Raw genomic sequence first — 19,820 nt, forward strand, 5'->3', positions numbered from 1 at the left:
TTAACCTATTCTCAAGCCAACATGGTGCATAATAAAACCCATTTCCAGAAGCTTTCCTTCCAAATATCAAGAGAGGATAAGTGGTCTGCATTGAGAAATCCTTGTCTACCAAAAGCCCAGGTTTTGCTTCCTTTTTAGACTTTAGTTTTCCCAACCAGAGAAAACATTTGTATAAGCTACCTCAAAACTCTTGCCCTCACTTCTCGCTCTGTAGAATGAGAAATTCAGACTCAATTTCTGTTAAGATCTCTTCCAGTCCTGTCTGATTCCTGAGTACATATCTACCAACAGAAAATTACCCTCCCTCGCCTAGCTACCAGTCCAAAAATTTTTAAATTCAATTCAACATATATTTATTGGGGTTCTTCTACAGGTCAGAGAGATATGGATGCTTCACAAATGTCAGGAAAAAAGTAATGGAAAAACCACATTTGGACCAGAATGACTCAGATATAGCCAACAGGCCCCACAGATGCCCTGGTTCAGTCCCCAAATGAAGCAACCATCATGAATTTCCTCCTGAGCACCTGTGTGCCCAGGGGAAATTCACATTGTCAGCATTATGGAGAATTCTGTCTTGAACCTGAAATTAATCCCAGTCTTTCAGTGTTTTTCAAAAAATCACTTTCTCTCTCTCTCCCCTTGTACCTTTTGTTAAGGAATTACATTCAGATGAATGCGGTGTCTAGGCATTCATCTTTTTTTCTTCAGACATTATACAGACTGTGTTTTATGTAGTCTGTTCCATTTCTAGTTTCCACCCATTAAGATATGACAGGGAAGCAAAACTACATTTTTTCAGGCTTCTAGGATTAAACCTAGTGTATTCTATATACAGCCTATAGTATATTCTGTAGTTGAATAATGAGTTATCTAGTTCTTGAAAGAGTAAAATATGCCTGATTTTCTACCAAGAATGGAATTGCAAACTATGGAAAATTGGGCTTATTAGTCATTCCTCATATACTCTTCCCTTATGCTAACATTTTTGTAGAAAAAATATTAAGCTTTTTTTTCTCATTTAATACTTTAGTTTTCTTAGAGAGTTGGAATGCATAATGGAGATACACTAGATGTCCCATGATACTGGTGCTACTGTGTAAACTCTAAATGGAAAGGTGTTGTATATTTTATTCTAGTACCCAAGGCCCAATTTAAGGGGTGCACTTACAGGGTGAATGAAAAAGACAGGCAGGCAGCTAAGGGTAGTCATTTACTGGAGTGGAGACACCAGCCACAGGTCCTCTGTGAGCTGCTAGACCCGCCAAGGCTCAGCCCAGGTCACAATGGGCTATGAGGAGCCACCCAACCCTGAGGACTCCACAAATGGCATTCTGCCAGGTAAGCACCAGAATGCTGCTGCTCCTGACCTATTTATAATAACAAATAATTATAAGCAACCTAAATGCCCAATACTTGGGAAGTAAGTTTAATTGAATTATGAGATTTCTGCTTGATAGAATGAATTTCTAGATTATCAGTGATCATGTGGCTATTGCAGTCCTTAAAAATGTGGAAAAGACTAAAAGGATATACCTGGAAAAGGAGATAACTTTGTGTTAGGGTAGTGAGATTATCAGTCATTTTTCTTTTCTAAACTTACTGTATAGTTATTAATATATTGGCAAATATGTGTGCTCATTAGCAAGTTGCTACTACTTACAAAATTAAGGAAATTAAAGAGATCATAATGCCCCTGTCTGTTATAGAATTACAACTTGTAACAGAGTCTCTTGGGGTCCTCTCAGGAATGTGACTTTAGAAAATCGAAACCAGATACCAATAAGCAGGTCACCTAAATTAAGTACAATAGAAGTAAAAACAAAAAGAAAAGGCGAGTGGAGTTCAGGAACTGAGTGCCACCAAGTGTGTCTCTAAATATGATGAAGCAGAGACAAGGAAGTAAAAACACAATAGAATCTGACAGGTACAGTAAGCTGAATTACCACCCCCAAAGATTTCAACTTATATGGAATTTTATCTTATATGGAAAAAAGCATCTTTTTTGCATAGGTAATTAAGAGTCTTGAGATGGGAAGGTTATCTTGGATGGACCCCAAATGTAATAACAAGTGTTCTCATGGAGGTTACATAAAGAAAAGAAGGAGGCACGGTGATCACAAAGGCAGAGATTGGGACTTTGGGATCACAAGCCGAGGAAGGACTGCAGCTGCCAGGAGCTGGACAGGCAAGATGTGGATACTCCTCTAGAGCCTCCAGAGGGGGTGCCTCCTGCCAGCACCCAGAGGTTGTCCCAGTGATACTGATTTTGGATTTCTGGCTTCCAGAAGTATGAGAGTCAATTTCTGTTGGTTTAAGTTGTTAAGTTTGTGGTAATTTGTCACAGCAACCACAGGAAAGGGGTACCACAGGCAATGGGAGATCAGCAGCGTTTGCTGGTTTTGGAAACAAAGAGAAACAAAGAAAAGGAGAAAGCATATTCAGAGCATTCAGTCTTACACTCAGTGTCTGCTGAGGTGATCTCTGTACATTCAAGGCCCTGTCCTGATGACATGACTCAGTCCATCTTAGAGAGGGAAAACTTGCAAGCAGCATCAACAGACATACAATGTCATGAAACCAATGTTTAGAAAGAAGCCATAGGCAGTCCAGTATTAACCTAATCTACTAATAATCTAACTATTTAGACATTTAGTTTAAAAACTATTCCTCTGCTCATAACACTTCTGACACCAAATGTGTGGGTTTTTTCCACACCAAGAACCAATTCTCTAACTTTCTGAACTGGGTGTCTTCCAATAAATACCTGAAGTTAGCATCAGACCCCACAAGATCTCAGTCTCCCAAGACTGCTTCAGACATCAGTCCCAAATCTCAGACCAACTTCTGACCAACAGGGCTATAAACTGGAGGTTACTCAGGTTTTATAACAGTTCACAGAACTCAGAGAAACACTTTACTATTACCAGTTGATTATAAGGACAAAGATGAGCAGCCAGATGAAGAGGTACATAGAGCAAGGTCCAGAAGGGTCCAAGCATAATTTATTGTTATATAACTCTTTTCATTTTTTATTTTTAAGACATTTCTATTGACAAATATAGATCTAATTCATTCATCAACTATACAGTATTCTGTCACATGTCTGATCATTCCTCTATTAATATACATTTAGATGGGTCTGAATTTTTCACTCCCAATTTCTTAAAATGCTAGCATAGAAGAGTCCAGATACAATGAAAGAGCATATGAATGAAAGCAAAATGTATTAGTTAGGCTTTGCTGTGTTACAAACCACTCCAAAACTTACTAGCTTACAAGAACAATTGTTTAGTAGCTCATGAGTCTATGGGTCAGCAATCTGGGCTGGGCTGACTTATGCAGTTGCAATCAACTGGCATCTCAGCTGGGGCTGGTTGATCTAGGACAGCCTTACATGTCTGGTAGTTCACGGGCTGTAAGCTGAGATGCCATAGTACTCCACGTGGTCTCCTCAAAAAGCTAGCTCAAGCTTGTTCATATGGTGGTCCCAGGGTTCACAGCAGCAAGAGAGAGCAAGCTCCACACAAGTGCTTTGTGAGCATACATCATATTTGTTCATTTCTCACTGGCCAAAGTATGTATTCCTGTGACAATGGCTTCATAACCCACCTCAAAACTTGGTGGCATAAAATGGGCTGGGCATGGTGGCTCACACCTGTAATCCTAGCACTCTGGGAAGCCAAGGCAGGAGGATCTCTTGAGATCAGGAGTTCAAGACCAGCCTGAGCAAGAGTGAGACCCCATCTCTACTAAAAATAGAAAAAGTAGCTGGGCATGGTGCTGTGTGCCTGTAGTCCCAGCTACTCAGGAGGCTGAGGCAAGAGGATCACTTAAGTCCAGGAATTTGAGGTTGCAGTGAGCTATGATGATGTCACTGCACTCTACCCGGGGCAGTGAAACTGTCTCAAAAAACAAAAACAAAAAAGAAACTTAGTGGCATGAAACAATATCAGCATTTATTTTGCTCACAGGTCTCCAATACAGGCAGTGCTCAGTGGGGACAACTCATCTGTGCTCCAGTCCACACCAGCTGGTGTGGCTTGAAGACTGGGGGCTGGAGTTACTTGAAGGCTTGCATATCACATGTCTGGCAGCTGATGCTGTCACCTGAGACCTTAGTTGGGGCTAGTGACCAGAACACCTACACGTGACTTCTCTATGGATCATCTCACAACATAGTGACTGAGTTCCAAGGGCGAGCTTTTGTCTCATCCTAGGCCTGTAATCCTAAATCTTCCAATTATGAGAAGATAGAAACCATCTACTTGGCAGAAAGCATTAATGACACCCTGACATTACACCGGTGGCTTGCTGGTGCTCCCAGCAGCAGTAATGAGGTCACCAGCCCCATGTAGGAAGTAAATGTCAACACTTTCTTCACTGACATGATATCTATCTTTCTTCACTGACATGAAATCTATCATACTCAACCTCATCTATTTCCAAGCTGAGTCAAGGGCACAGTATGTAGCTCAAGTTGTCAGCGCTAGTAATGATGTGGGTCTTCAGCTTCTGAGGCATTGTAATTTATCATCCAAACAAATTTATCATTGTAAACAAAGAAGGTGGTGAGTGGTGGTTGTCCCAAAAGGAGATCCCTCAGCACAGCTTCATAATGAAAAGAGAAAATTATAACTATTCAAAACCTATGGAAGCTGGTCTATGTTACATTCATTCTTTACCAATGAAATAAAAATTAACTAATTAATTAATTAAAGAAGACTTTCATTTATGTAAAAAATCTAAGAGCACATTATACCAGATTTGAAGGTAGAGGGATTTTTTGCATATATTTTGCATTTTATTATAATGTTATAAAAAGAAACAAATGGAAGATATATGGATTCTTTTTAAAACTTTCAAAGGTAGTATAAGTTTTTATAAATTTGAAGTCTAGTTCCTATACCCACAATAACAATATTGTATGATAATAAATTCTCATTTATTTTGAGCTTACCATCAGCCAAGAACTGTGTTAAGTATAATACTTTACACACATTTTTCATTTAATTATCACAACATTCCTATCCAGTATGTATTATGATCTTCAGGCAAAAGAACTATTAATATTTCACAGATAATGTAACTGAGGTTTCAAGAAGTCAGGCAATTTGTCCAACGTCATTAGCAGAGTCAAGATTGCAAATTGATCTCGTTCTAAAACTCCAGATTTTTTTTTTGAGACAGAGTCGCTTTGTTGCCCAGGCTAGAGTGAGTGCTGTAGCGTCAGACTAGCTCACAGCAACCTCAAACTCCTGGCTCAAGCAATCCTGCTGCCTCAGCCTCCCGAGTAGCTGGGACTACAGGCATGTACCACCATGCCTGGCTAATTTTTTCTATATATATATTAGTTGGCCAATTAATTTCTTTCTATTTTATAGTAGAGACCGGGTCTCGCTCTTGCTCAGGCAGGTTTCGAACTCCTGACCTCGAACAATCTGCCCGCCTCGGCCTCCCAGAGTGTTAGGATTACAGGCATGAGCCACTGCGCCCGGCCTAAAATTGCAGTTCTTTCCAGTTCACTCTGGCCCTCAATATTGTATTGGGAAGTAATAAAAACAAAATGTAATAATGTCCCCCAAGTATTGCAAGTTCTATAAGTATCATCTAGATAATTTTTAAAGATTATCAATATTGCTCTTACAATATCAGGATCAACATATCTCTAATGCATATTTTAATAAATTATATCACATATATATGATATATATATACAAGAAATATTTTGAGTTGAATTAACTTGATGCTATAAGGAATATATTAACTGAAGAAGAACCCTGAAATTCACAGCTTTTATACACATTCAAAGAATTTTAAGTCAAAGATATAGGCACTTCCAGATACAGAATGCACGCCTAGTGTCAGTGTGTGAAGTGGACAGCAACTTTTTCTAAGACAGAACACCAACTCATGAGGTAGTATGCATAAAGGGCTGAGTGGGGTGTGGCTCCCAGTAAGGAAGAAGCCTATGCAAACTGCCTAGACCATAGGATCACATTAGTGCACACCCTGCATGATTTTTAGCCCTAACAAATGTTTTTCACTGGATCCAGATCCTCTCTCAGCTCTCTGCATGGTAGGCACTAAGTATATTTGAGTTTCCTCCTTTTTCTTTTCTCCAAAGGCATACGCACGCATTCAATCTCAGTCCACTGGAAGAGCTGGAGATACAGGTGGGAACCTGCCAAACTGCCACCCTACCATCCCAAGCTCTAGCCTACCTGGGCTGCCTCCCTGTGCTCCAGGAATGCTCCTCCCTGTCATCTCCACATGGCCTCTCAGCCCTGATGTGGGTAACAAGTGCTCCAATCTTCTGGACAATAGCCAGCTCCACACAAAGCATGGTTTCACCAGGACATGTGCCAAGCACCCTGAAGCCCCTGGGCAGAGAACCCTACCAGTACAGGACCTCATTGAGATATCCTCACACTCTCTGCTTTTACCAGAACCTGAAGCTGGAGGACTGCCTTTGAGAATTGAGCAGTTATTGTGAGATGTACCTATGATCACTACCATGAGCCCAAACCTTCCCTATTACATCCTCCTTTGAAAAAAATAGGAAGCAGGTTAGAGGGCTGTAGGAGAGGGAATAGAAAGTCAGATATGGAAAACTTTGAAAATTACCTTCAATAATTTATTTATAATATAGCCAGGAGTCAAATTTCTTAATAGTATTCTTCACTAGTTTTCTGGCCTCTAAAATGGAAAGATGAATTCTGTTAGGAAGTGACTAGGATAAAGATCTATAACAAGTCAGACACCAAGCAGTCAGCCATGCAATAGAAAAATGTACTTGTACATGCTGTCACTGGGTGCCAACATCAACCCATGATGTGAAATTTAAGTAATGAAAAAAAAAAAAAAAACACAGAAAATTTGAACTGAGGGAGAATTACAAATAACTGAAGGGATGACTTGTCTCCTGTTTAAAAGTCCTGGTGCTAAGAAACCAAGGATGTTTCCAACATGTACTTAGGAAGATTCTGACCTTCTATTCTCACTTTTCAGGTGTTACACTGGCCCAGTCCTACATGACTTTGCATGTGCCTCTCTGTCACCTACATCTTTCACTCCCTGGCCATGGTTGGGGGCTGGCCGTACTCTGACCTACAGTAGAAGCTGCAGCTCACCTTTGTGTATGACACTGCTATCCTGTGGAGAGACAGGGTCTGCAGCCCACTAGAGTCAGAGCTTTGGGGAGAGCTCTAAAGGTGCCCCAAATTTCATTGTAACTACTTAAAACTATTCGTTCTCTTATCAAGCACCAGTCCTAGTACTATCCAGGTACAATGAGAGGGCCAATGTTAATTTTTTTTAAAGGTTAGTTCCTGCTATGAACAAACTAACCTCCGTCTACTTTGAAGGAACTCCCCCTAACTTGTTTTCTGACTATTAAGAGTGAGAAGAAAGTGCTGTGGTGGCTACAGCATTTAGAAAGAGATTAGTTGGATTAGCAGGACTCTCCCTCAGGACATGTGCCATTAATTTTCTCAAACTGCCTTTCATCAATGATTCTAAACCCTGGCTGCACAAATGGGAACTTGGGGCCTAAGCACCAGTATTTTCAGTACAGATACACTGAAAGAGAAATTACACATTATTTTACAAAGAGCTGCTCCTTTAAAATTTAGTAAAGAACTGGGTTCTATACCTGAAGCAAGTACATTTTGCACTTGATTCAACCACTTCATACTTTTTCAACTCCTACAACTTGAATCCACCTAGTGAATTCCCATACAGATATACTGAAAAGGAAACAGTGTCAAGTATTAAGGGCTGTAGGCTTCTCAGAAATGGGAGTTATAAATGTTCCTTAAAATTTTATTACACCTAATCTGCATGTCCTTAGAGTAATCTAATAAATTACTCTAAGGACATGCAGATCTTTTAAAGAAAGAAATTAATACAACAGTATTTTTTAAATAATATATAATCATGGAGTCAAATATTAAAATACTATCAAGAGTCTATTTGAGAATATAAAAGTTATTTGAAACATATCAACAAATTGGTAAGTTAATTGGTCAAAGTGAAAAGCACTATATATTGACTGGTTTATTACTTTTTGCTGTTATCTATCATCCATCACACTCAACTGGACACTAAGTATCGTGTAAGAAAGACTAACAAATATTTAACTATCCATTTAGATATCCACAGAACTATGCTAAATCAGGGCTGTTTATTTCAGACTTCTTAAGTAAATTAAAACTTTAACATATAATAATGAGCACTGCTATAAAATTAAGCAAACTTTACTAGATGAATTAAAATTTTTTTAAAAGAAAATATTTGCCATTGGAAAATTTTCCATTATTTTTCCTCCTAGGTTTTCACATTAACATTTAAAATACTATAGAAGTTGAAAATTATGATTCCATTTTATTTAATGGCAGAATATAAACTTCCCAATAGAAATGATATACAGTGCTTTACTCAAATAGTAAATATTCTGAATAACAAACTGCTATCACCCTACTCACCTACATAAACAGCCAGCTCTTCTAGGGTGGCTTAAGGCACCCCATTCTACTAGTTCAGGGCAGCTTCTTCCTCACAGGGTTTCCAATTGAGTCTATCTTCACCAGCAATTGCTCTTTTAAAACAGATGGATAGTTTGAGCTATTATTTTCCTTCCCTTAATTAGCAGTGTGAATAAAAACTTGCCTTTACTGTATTCTAGATAAACATACAACAGTGATATCCTAATTGACTCATGAAATATCTCCTGAATTGGCTAAATTGCAACGCTAGATCTGGATATTATCTTTCATACTGTTCTCAAGTTGAGTTTCCCTTTACGTCATTTTATTTTATTATTTCAGTAGTCCCTGAATGGGCAATGGCGGGCACTATACTTGATTCATTCTGTATTTCCACTGTGTACTTTTTCCCAATTTCTCTTCCTCTTGAAGACATCACTTTTGTGACTTCCATAGTTTTCTTCACCCTTACATTTTTTCAACTACTTCTCCAATAATGAAATTATAACTCTTAAGAATTAATTAGTCTTTCTTTCATGAAAAAGGTAACCTTTCCTCAACTTTTGCATACACCAGACCTTTAACTGTTATTTAAGAATCTAACATTGTATAGAAGTTATTAATTTGGGGGAAGCAATGAATACATTCAAATTACTCTGCATCTTGCCATAAACACTGTTTTGCTTGTCACTAACAGCAGCAATCCCACATTTCAGACAATTAAGCAGTATTATTTATACTACAGAAATCAGCAATTTTTAAAAACTCTGAACAACTAATAGAAATTTAAGAAGAAATCTAAGAGAAAAAGATAGCATCCTAAGGAAAAAAGTGAATAAAAATCGAGAAAAAATTAAGGAAATGGAAAGAAAAGACCACTTTAAGGATTATAAAAGTTATATTTATTCACGATGCTACATTTATTGCATTCCCTTAGAAAAATGGAGAACTATTTAATGTACCAAATTTGCACATATAAAACTTTATACAGATTATGTGTAGCACATAAAGGCCTCTGGTACAGCTAAAATCCTGACACTACAACTTGGGTATTCCTGCTTCAGGGTTTCCAGTTTATCAAGTCTGTCCATAGAAAACAAAAACTGGAAGTATAGTCAGTCTTGCTGCTGACACTTAGAAGTTATTTTAAAATATAATAAAATAAAATTTTCATTTGCTCTAAAACTCAAAAATACTATAAACTGGGAGGGGATACATTTTGTTACCAATTTCAATTTAACAGTATGACAAATTCACACCTTATTTTTTTGGCTGGGTTTTTCAAAATAAAAAAAAATTACCTTAGTTTTTACATTATCTAAGTTGTGGCTGCTTCAGAAGGTCATCTGTCAAAATATTTACCAAACATTAAAAAAAATAATATTCCTTTTACAAAATGGTACAATAACACCTTAAGGAACCGGAATTACTAAATGTCTTTGGCTATACAACTAAAAGGCCATTCTTCCAAAAGAATAGGGCATATTCACTTCAAAACCAACTATAAAAACAGAAAGCATAACAGAAATATGCATAGAATTTAATTATAATTTGTCTTGCCTTTCCCCCCCATTCTATGCACACAAGAATGCAATTTACATAATCTTTCCAGATGAGACTCAATAGCACTACAAAGAAAATACCCAAATTTCTGCAAAGGCAAGGTGAATTAAAACAATTACACAACTAAGTGAAGAGTGAAGGGACAAATCTTATTTGCAATTTTTTTTTAACTTGTTTGCTTGTTTTTAAGCCTTACAAGTGTAGAAATTATAGCTGATAAACTCACAGTCTTCACAAATGGAACTATAATAGAAAAATAAATCAAATGAAACATTTATTAATAAATGAAGCCTATTTTATTACTTCAAGTGTTAATGATAAAAAAATTTCAGCACAGCTGTTGCATTTAAAAAAGTGAAACTAACTACATACTATGCTTCTAGCTCAGTAAACAGATGAACCTGATGTCTTTGACTGACATAACAATTGAGCATTGTACAGTACATCTTAGGAAGACCCGTAAATTAAAGAACTACTGGTTTAAAGTTAGTGATTATGAAACAAAAATGTATTCATAGTTTCAGCTTCTTTTTTCTTCCTCGACCATCAGGTGCTCCATCCATTTTACGTTTCTGTGTCTACAAACAAACAGAAGGATTACTTTCCATGACAAGACTAATATAAACATAAAATATATTCACAGACACATTATAGTACTTTAGTAATAAGTGCTACATAGTAACAATAAGTATGAGATTTAAGTATGAGATTTTTCTCCCAGACTATATAAATCTTTGAAAATAAACTATCAAGCATCCAAATGCTGTATACTTGTTTTACTTATACAGTAAAAATATTTTAAGCCTTATTATTAGACTTCTAATAATTCTAAGAATTCACAATTAACAGTAGTAAATCAATATACCAAATAAATGTATACCATGCCTTCTTCCCAAAAGAAAGAGGTAATTAATATTTTTATGAGGTTTTTTAAAGGAAACCACCAGATATTATCCATAGACATTCATTTACTCATGACTTTATAAATTAGTTATTATTAAATAACAAGATAACTTTTTTCCCTTAAAATGTTTGTATTCACTCTGGGAGGCTGAGGTGGGAGGACCACTCAAGGTCAGCAGTTTGAAACCAGCCTGAGCAAGAGCAAGACCCCGTCTCTACTATAAATAGAAAGAAATTAATTGGCCAACTAAAAAATATATAGAAAAAATTAGCTGGGCATGGTGGCACATGCCTGTAGTCCCAGATACTTGGGAGGCTGAGGCAGAAGGATTGCTTGAGCCCAGAAGTTTAAGGCTGCTGTGAGCTAGCCTGACACGGCACTCTAGCCTGGGCAACACAGTGAGACTCTGTCTCAAAAAAAAAAAAAAAAAAAAAGAAAAGAAAAAGAAAAAAAAAAATGTTTGTATTCACATTGCTAAGACATCACTGAACCAAACCCAAGCTTAAGAAGCTAACAGTAAAGGTCATAAAGCCATAGCTATCCTAATATTCCTTAAATTATTCTAAAATTATACCTTGTACTCCCCCCAAAGAGAAGTGTATGCTCTTGATATTCATGAGACACACTTTACCAGATTTTCACAAATCCTCATGTTATGGAATACCATCATGAAGTGATCTTTCTCACACAATGCAATCAAGTTCAATTTATGCTTTTATGTGATTCAAGACTATTATTTATGAGGAAAAAAAAGCTAACACATTGATAGCCAACTAGTGTTCAAATAAATAACTCAAAAAGAAAAAAAGGTAAGAATTAAATTTACATAATCTTCATATTTACATATTCATTAATACTCACTGAAGGCTTTGGTCCTCGTTTCTTTTTCTCTGCCTTCTCCTTTTCTTCTAGTTCCATGTTTTCTCTTTCAATCAAGGTAATTAAGGTATTACACCTCCTCTGGAGCTCCTGAGTTATAGACATAGTAAACTTGTATTTTCCATCTATAAGTTTCATGATTTCAATTTTAAAACAAAGGTATTTTTTTTGTTTTAACAAGGTAATATAAAATCAATCATATGGCACCAACAGATAGAAACAAGGAAAAGGAATGGATTTTCATACACAATCCATGCTATGAGGATTAAAAATAAAATACTTGTGGCTGGGCACAGAGGCTCACACCTGTAATCCTAGCACTTTGGAGTTAGAGACCAGCCTGAGCAAAAGCAAGACACCCCCACACATACACTGAAAAATAGAAAAATTAGCTGGGTGCAGTGGCACGTGCTTGTAGTCCCAGCTACTGAGCAGAGGCTGAGGCAGGAGGATCGCTTGAGCTCAGGAGTTTGAGGCTGCAATGAGCTATGATCATGCCACTGTACTCCAGTCTGGGACATAAAGCAAGACCTTGTCTCCAAATAAAAATAAAATACATACATATGTACATATGTTAGAGTCAAAAGCAATTATTAATAGAACTTTTAAAGGTATATATAATCTTTCCCTACAAAGCATTATCACTAGAATTATGGTAGTCAATGTACCACATTCTACCTTTCTCAATTTTGGAAAAATAGCTACAGAAGTCTATTATGGTGAGTTTTATCTCATCTCTCACTACCAAACTACAAAGCCTCTAGAAAAGAGTTGAGTATAATCCTGAAAGAAACATAAGTGTGTGCACATCACTGCTGGTTAGCAGCTAACAGCTCCTTCCTTATAAAGGAAAACAGTATTTTTTTCTCTTTTTTTTTTAAAGACAGGGTCTTGCTCTGTCATCTGTGCTAGAATGCAATGCAACCTCAAACTCCTGGGCTCAAGTGATCCTTCTGCCTCAGCCTCCTGAGTAGCTGGTGCCCAGCTAATTTCTCTATTTTAATTTTTCCATTTTTTAGTAGGGAAGGGTCTCGTACTTACTCAGGCTGGTCTCAAACTCCTAGCCTCAATCAATCCTTCTGCCTCGGCCTTCCAAAATATTAAGATTATAGGCATGAGCCACTGAGCCTGGCCTATTTTTTTTCCTTCTAATAAGTGATACTACTACAGACAACCACAACAAAATCATTTTAAAATACTTTATAGAATACACCATACAAGGCTTAGAAATATTTGCAATACTATACAGAAATAGAAGGTAGTAGACTACATCAAATTTCTGGTTACCTTAATAGGAGTACAGATGTGCTAAGGTATAAATCTCTTGGCTCCTCAGCGAACGCTATTCCTTAATTATTTATCAGCAAGGGTATATATATATATATATATATATATATATATATATATATATATATATAAAATCATTTTTTGTGTGTCTTAACAAGAAACATGTTAGGAAATAATGCAGTTTTAAACCACGGTACTGAACTGGTAAATCAATGTGACACTGAGTCTTGTTACAAATCACTACAAAATCATTACCCCTTATTAACTATACAAATTGTTCTTACTTAAAAAAGACGTAAGATTGGACATATAACAACTGAATATAATTTTCTAATTATATATCTATAGTGTTTTCATCTCCAAAGTAGCTTCACATGTTAGTTTAGTATATCTCCCAAACTAGGATATCACAAAACAGTAGCTTTTCTTGATCTCTCGTTGAAAAAACATTTTCAGTGGTCAAACATGAAAAAACTGCACACTGTCCACTGTCTGGTAGAGTGACAATACACTTTAAATACAATGAGAAATCTTATGATAAACTGTTTAAACTTTGCTTATCACAGTATATCCCAAACCTAAGACTACAGAACCTTTTTAGCATTATTATTATCCTGCAGAACTCAAGTCCAAAGTTCAAAGTTTCAAATAAAGAAGAAAAGAAGAAATTCATCTAAACTAAACTTTTCTGAATTTGAGTTTTAGGTCATTAGAAATGAAGATCCATGGTCAGAAATAGTTAGATACTGCCATCACATACAGAAGTTGAAACTGATGGCGACAATGCCTCCCACTTAGAACTTGAAAACCTAGTCCCATCATATATAGCAATGTTAAGAGATGTATAATATTAAAGGATGTGACCAATAAACTTTGTAAGTTATCCATGATAATAGGTGTTTTAACTGTGGATGTGGATTTTTGTTTTCTAAGAAATGATTTGGCCTATAATATTAAAAAATATTGTAACAAAAATCTGCTTCAAAGATTTTTAAGTTACCTCGAAGAATATACTTATTCCGAACTCTGCTACATTATCCAAAAAAGGCCTTGAGTACTTACCATTGCTGTTCTAGACTTAAGAAACCAGTCAAATCTGAACTGAGGAGAGTTACGAATACACTGCCGCAATTCATCATATACATTTTCTTTGTCAAATCCAAGTTTGTGAAGCATACAAATCAGAAAACGATCTTCTTCTTCAGTATAGTTTTTTCCTTTGTTAGTACCATATGATATTCTCAGCTGATGAAAAGGTGCTTTGTACCGTCCAATCTATAAAAGTCAGATTTTATATTATACAAAATATAAATCCTATATAGTCTGCATTTCAAATTCAGCTGTAGTATAATTAGCTAAAAATGTTGTATTTCAAATAAGAATTTTCTATCCAGAGCACCTCAATTGCTTTATATAACCTTTGTCCTGAAAGACCTTTATAGTCTTTATTATTAAAGAGAAATAAAGACTCAAACTTTCTGATACTACTTAATAAGGTGGTAACCCTAGTGTCTTTGACCAAAATATCAGTCTAATACTGAAGTTAATTTAGTTGACAATATGTATAATGTTTGGATGTTTTTCTTTGAAAAAATTTTTAATTTTAAACCCTCGTTTCTTTTCCCTTTAAAAAGCTAATTTAACTGTCATATTCATAGACAGGAGTTTTTTATTAACTACCATATTTATTAATACGCAAAGTACCTTGGTGTCAAGTGCTTTTTTGATACTTATTCTTCTTTGAATTCTTGCCTCTCCCCTTTCAATCTGAGCCATAATCTTCTCTATGTCCTGGAGCTCATTGCACCTTTCCCAGAACACAGCTATACAAGAGTTAAAATTGGACAAATAGGATGGGTAGAGGAAGGAGGTAAATACAAATAACTTGTTAGTGCATATGCTGCAATTTGTTTTATTTGCTAAGGATTAAGAAACATTTCCTATACATAATACTAGAGAGCAAATAAGTCAATTAGAATTTGTTTTTCTTAAATATAAAAAGAGACAAACTGGATGATTGAAGTTATCTTCCAACACTTAAATTTCTGCTATTCTAAAATTCTAAGCAACCCACAATAAGCCAACTGACTTCAGGAAGCACAAACACATCAATATGTACGGAAAGAAATGAAATAAATATGAAAGCACAATTACTCAACAGCCTACTCTGGTTTTCTTGGCTATAGCTAGAGTAAGCTAGGGCTGAAGAAAAAAAATCAAATCGTTATGCCATTTTAGGGAAGAGGACATTTTCTAATTTGTTTTAAAAAACAAAACACAAAGCACTAAGTTGTGGCAAAATTAGCTTAGCACAACATAATTCGGAATAAGGAAGCAGGAAACTTCCAACAGCTTTTATTAAACTCTAAAAGCCCAATAACATATTTTTGTCTATTTAAAATAATAAAAGATATCTTCCTCTGAAAGAGACACATAAAAAATAATAATTATAATAATAATAAAAGAATTACCTGAATATTCAATGACTTCTTCTGGAGTCTTTCCTTCTACTTCTCTTGCTATATTTTCAATATCATCACGACCCCACTTCTCATTAGCTTTGATAAACTGGTTAAAATCTCTCTTATTCCAATTGGTAAATCCCTTCACACCAATAGAAACAAAATATTCAATCACTGAACACTAAACTTAGGAAAAAATGCTAATAAACTTTACCAATCCTTCTAAATTACTCCTAGTTTATCTTTTAAAAATTAAGTCCTTTTAGAGTGATAATGTTTTATTACTATATATATAGATGCATACTTTTAGTTAGATTGCTTATATACTCAAGCAATTACAATTGACTGAGAGAGTAAGGAATGCTGCAGGAAAAGGTGACAATTTTGCTGAACTCTGAAGGATTAGGAGTTTGCCAGGAAGAATGCCCAACATAACCTCAAGGGCAAAGATATAAGCAAATGGAAAACAGAAGGAAAATAAAACTTTAAAGGTAAAGGCCAGATCCTGAAAAGACCTTTAATGAATACTGAAGGATATTTAAAAAGTACCAGTACCAAGCAGAGATTTATAATTGAAAATGGTAACTTGGTATCAATGTGGAAAATTCACAGGAAAGGTGGTAACAATGAAAGTAAGGTGATCAAAAAGATACCCGCTCTACTGAGGCCTGTGCAAATACATCATCTTCTCAACTACCTCAACAACTAGTGACAATCAAAATGCTTATCCACATGCCCATGGCTTTATCATCTCCAATTCTCCCAACTTTAAAAGAAGAAACTTGTACTTGTATGCCCCAACACAACACAGTACTTTACAAAACTGTTACTACATTATACCTGTGTTAGAAGTTTCTCTTTTTCCTCTAATTCTTCATCATTAAGGGGTTCAGCTTCATCGATTTTAAGCTGTTCTTCTTTTTGTGCCTGGGCTGCATTAGGTAGCTCAGGATTTCGAGGTACCTAAAAGAAAATTTTTCTATGCCATCAATCAGCAAATTTTAAAGAGCATGTGATGAACTAAATTCTTAACCAACTAAAATTTCACAAGTTTCACTCCATACATTAAAGAAAACATACTGATATCCTGCATTTATTTATTACATTAAAAAACAAAGCAGATTAATCATTTAAGTCTTTTAAACAACTAGGATAGAATAAATCAATATTCTTTCTTACTAGGCTGAAGTTCTTTTAAAAAAATATTAATAATTAGTGTCTGGGGGGGCAAAAATCTACCTATTGGGTACAACAAACACTGTTTGGGTGATGGGCACGCTTATAGCTATGACTCAAGCATTACGAAAGCAATCCATGTAACCAAAAACATTTATACCACCTTAATATTTTGAAATAAAAACAAAAATTGTTTTTTAAATTAATGCTTATACCTTCCATGATTTCTGGACAGAAAAGGACACAAAGTAGAGAATTTCAATTACCTTGTACCCAATAGTTTTTCTGTAATACAGAATTTCTTTTTCCAGTAATTCAAATAAACGTGGAGGAAAGAATTGGAAATCCTGAACATTGGGTTGTTTTGGAGGTCGAGGTGCCTAAAGGAAAATAAAAATAGTATTGTCCATAAAAAAGAAATTTTGCTTTAAATTCTGTTAGTCCTCATTTCATATAAGCTATAACAGCCAATTCTTCAAGTGCTGAATGCACCTTTCAATAACACTGAACACTGACATTAATATCAAATTTTAAATGTACAAACTCAAAATTTTTAAAAAGTTTTAATAACTAAAAACTGAAGGTAGCACACTATTAAAAAAATAATAAAATGTAATCCTCAATCTGATTTTATTGTAAGAATGCAAGAAAAAAATTACATTTCAGTATTTTTAGATATTTTTGCACTCTGTCAACTCACCTTGGGTGCTTTAGGTTCACTAACACGAAGAGCTTCCCTGAAATATGCATCAACAGCATAGTTGGCTTTTCTTTCTCGTTTAGGTGGTTCAATCCACTCTGTGAATGCAATCTAGCACATGGGAAACAACCGGAATCACCAACTTTTATTACATACAGTAACAAATATTCATTAAAAGTGATGCTTGTAAATGGAAAGACATTCACAAAATCCTGGGCTATAAAGCTCTACGATAATAGGGATATTTTGTTCTTTATTATGTAATTAACACTGGGACAGTATCTACTAATGGTATAGGCATTCAGTAAGTATTTCTTGCCCAAACAAATAGTTTGTTAAATGAGGGAGGGAATGGTACATAATGTATGCTATAAACCCAAATTGGAGGAAAATGTAGACACATAGTTAACTTTGAAAAAACTGTGAGGATATACATGTCTAATGTTAACACGGAAAACACTAGGTGGAATTATTTTATTCTTCTCCCCATAGGTATTTTCCAATTTCTCTCTGTATTAGCAAATATTACTCATGAAATTAAGAAATTTTTCTATTACCAGTCAATTCTGCTGTTTAAAAAAAAAGAATCAGGTTTTGACAGTTTTCGCCAATTATTTTCATTTCAAATATCCCAAATTACTATATTCATCCCATACGAGACGGTATTTCACATTAACAGTACACAACAAACTTCATTACATGAACTTTAAAGACATTTCAGAGGTTACCAATTGAAAAACTGGCATTAAATTTTATATAATTATGAAAAAAATTTAGATATGAGTATATAAAAATGACTACTGTTTGAGACAAAATTACAAGAGATTACATCTAGCACTTAAAATTCTAAGTTTCCAGTAAAAATAAAGCTTTCAGGTAACCCAAACCCCTAAATTACCTTTTGTTTTTCTCTATAGTCTTCTCCTTCAAAGTTATAAACACTTGATTCTGTATCCATCGTAAAGTTTCTAAGTGAGCTTTCACCCATCTTGGAGAGCTTTTCATTCATCTCTGCAGTCTAAAGAACAAAGAAAACACCTTATTACATTCAGAGTAAAAAAAGCATGAGATCTGTAGTAAAAATGAGTTAGATTTTATTTACACTTAATAAAACCTTCTTTTTATGGAAATACGATTCTACAATTCACATAACAAGTATGTGCTCAAATAGTCCTGATCTAAAATATTTTATATTAAAAGCATCACTTAATCCACATCTCACCTTCTTTGCACCTCTTTCCAAAATACCATCAATATCCTCATCAGTGATCTCACTTTCCTTTGAGGCAAATACATGTGTTGCCCCATGTCGAATCATTTGAAGCATTTCATCTTTCCCAATTTTGTTCAGATTCTGATCCACGAGCCTCCCTAAAAAAAGATTGTGTTGTGTAAAGGTTATGAAACAGACCATATTTTATTGGAAACTTGAAATTTTAAACATTACATGTAATACCTTGTAATTTTGTCTCAAACATCCATCATTTGTTACTATTTATTCACATCTGATTACTTTTGTTTTTAAATTTAACACCAAATTTTCAGTTGGTAAGCTTTAAAATGTTTTTAAAGCTTATGTATTACATAATGAAGCCTATGTATACTATCTCAATGAAATATATTCTTTTGTGGGGTAAATATAGTAATTTGAGATGTTTGAAAATCAAAATTATTGGCAAAATAAATTTTTAAAAACTCGCAAGTTTCAACAGATGAGAGCATTAGGTCATTAAATATGAAATATCTAATTTCAAATTAAAAGTGTAGTTTATTATATCTCAAAAAAGAAGTGGTATAATTAATCAAAATATGCACCTAAACTATTGGCACAGATTTGCCATCTTAACAGTAACTGGTTTATGCCAGCAATGAAGAAGCCTGGAGAACGAGTGGCAATGAAATTGCAAAAGGTGTTTTCCAGAGTTTATTTAAAGAATTGAATATTTTTCCTTGCAAGAAGTGGTCTAAAGCCTGAAAGAAGTGGTAGTCAGTTGGTGCAAGGTCTGGTGAATATGATGATGAGAGTTTCCAAATCCAGCTTCTGTAGTTTGAGCAGCATTGTTTGTGCAGCATATATTGTTAAGCATTGTCTTGCAGGAGGACTGGCCTATCTCTATCGACCAATCTCAGCTGCTTCATCATAAGCATCCTCATCATTTCCTCCAACTGGTTGCAGTAGACATCCGCTATAATTGACTGACCAGGTTTCATGAAGCTATAATGGACCAGTACTAGACCAACAGATACCATTAGCTTTTTGGATGAATATTCAGTTTTGGACAGTGTTTTGGCACTTCATCTTTATCCAACCAACCATTGTGCTGAACTCTTACAATTGTCAAAAAGAATCCATTTTTCATACA

General features: G+C 35.2%; 1 protein-coding gene across 1 annotated transcript in view; it reads right to left on the reverse strand.

Moving 5' to 3' along the window:
• Positions 1 to 9,365: 9,365 nt before the first annotated feature.
• Positions 9,366 to 19,820, reverse strand: part of SMARCA5 (SNF2 related chromatin remodeling ATPase 5) — a 43,521-nt gene continuing 33,066 nt past the window's right edge. The window contains exons 15-24 of the mRNA XM_012783805.2: positions 18,680 to 18,828; positions 18,356 to 18,475; positions 17,458 to 17,568; positions 17,024 to 17,137; positions 16,422 to 16,544; positions 15,591 to 15,723; positions 14,824 to 14,942; positions 14,182 to 14,394; positions 11,815 to 11,922; positions 9,366 to 10,627 (exon numbers count right to left, since the gene is read on the reverse strand). Coding sequence (XP_012639259.1) covers positions 10,562 to 10,627; positions 11,815 to 11,922; positions 14,182 to 14,394; positions 14,824 to 14,942; positions 15,591 to 15,723; positions 16,422 to 16,544; positions 17,024 to 17,137; positions 17,458 to 17,568; positions 18,356 to 18,475; positions 18,680 to 18,828 — 1,256 coding nt within the window. The 3' untranslated portion in view covers positions 9,366 to 10,561. The remainder of the gene's footprint in view (positions 10,628 to 11,814; positions 11,923 to 14,181; positions 14,395 to 14,823; positions 14,943 to 15,590; positions 15,724 to 16,421; positions 16,545 to 17,023; positions 17,138 to 17,457; positions 17,569 to 18,355; positions 18,476 to 18,679; positions 18,829 to 19,820) is intronic.

This window comes from Microcebus murinus, chromosome 15 (assembly GCF_040939455.1).
Source record: "Microcebus murinus isolate Inina chromosome 15, M.murinus_Inina_mat1.0, whole genome shotgun sequence".
Lineage (NCBI taxonomy): Eukaryota > Metazoa > Chordata > Mammalia > Primates > Cheirogaleidae > Microcebus > Microcebus murinus.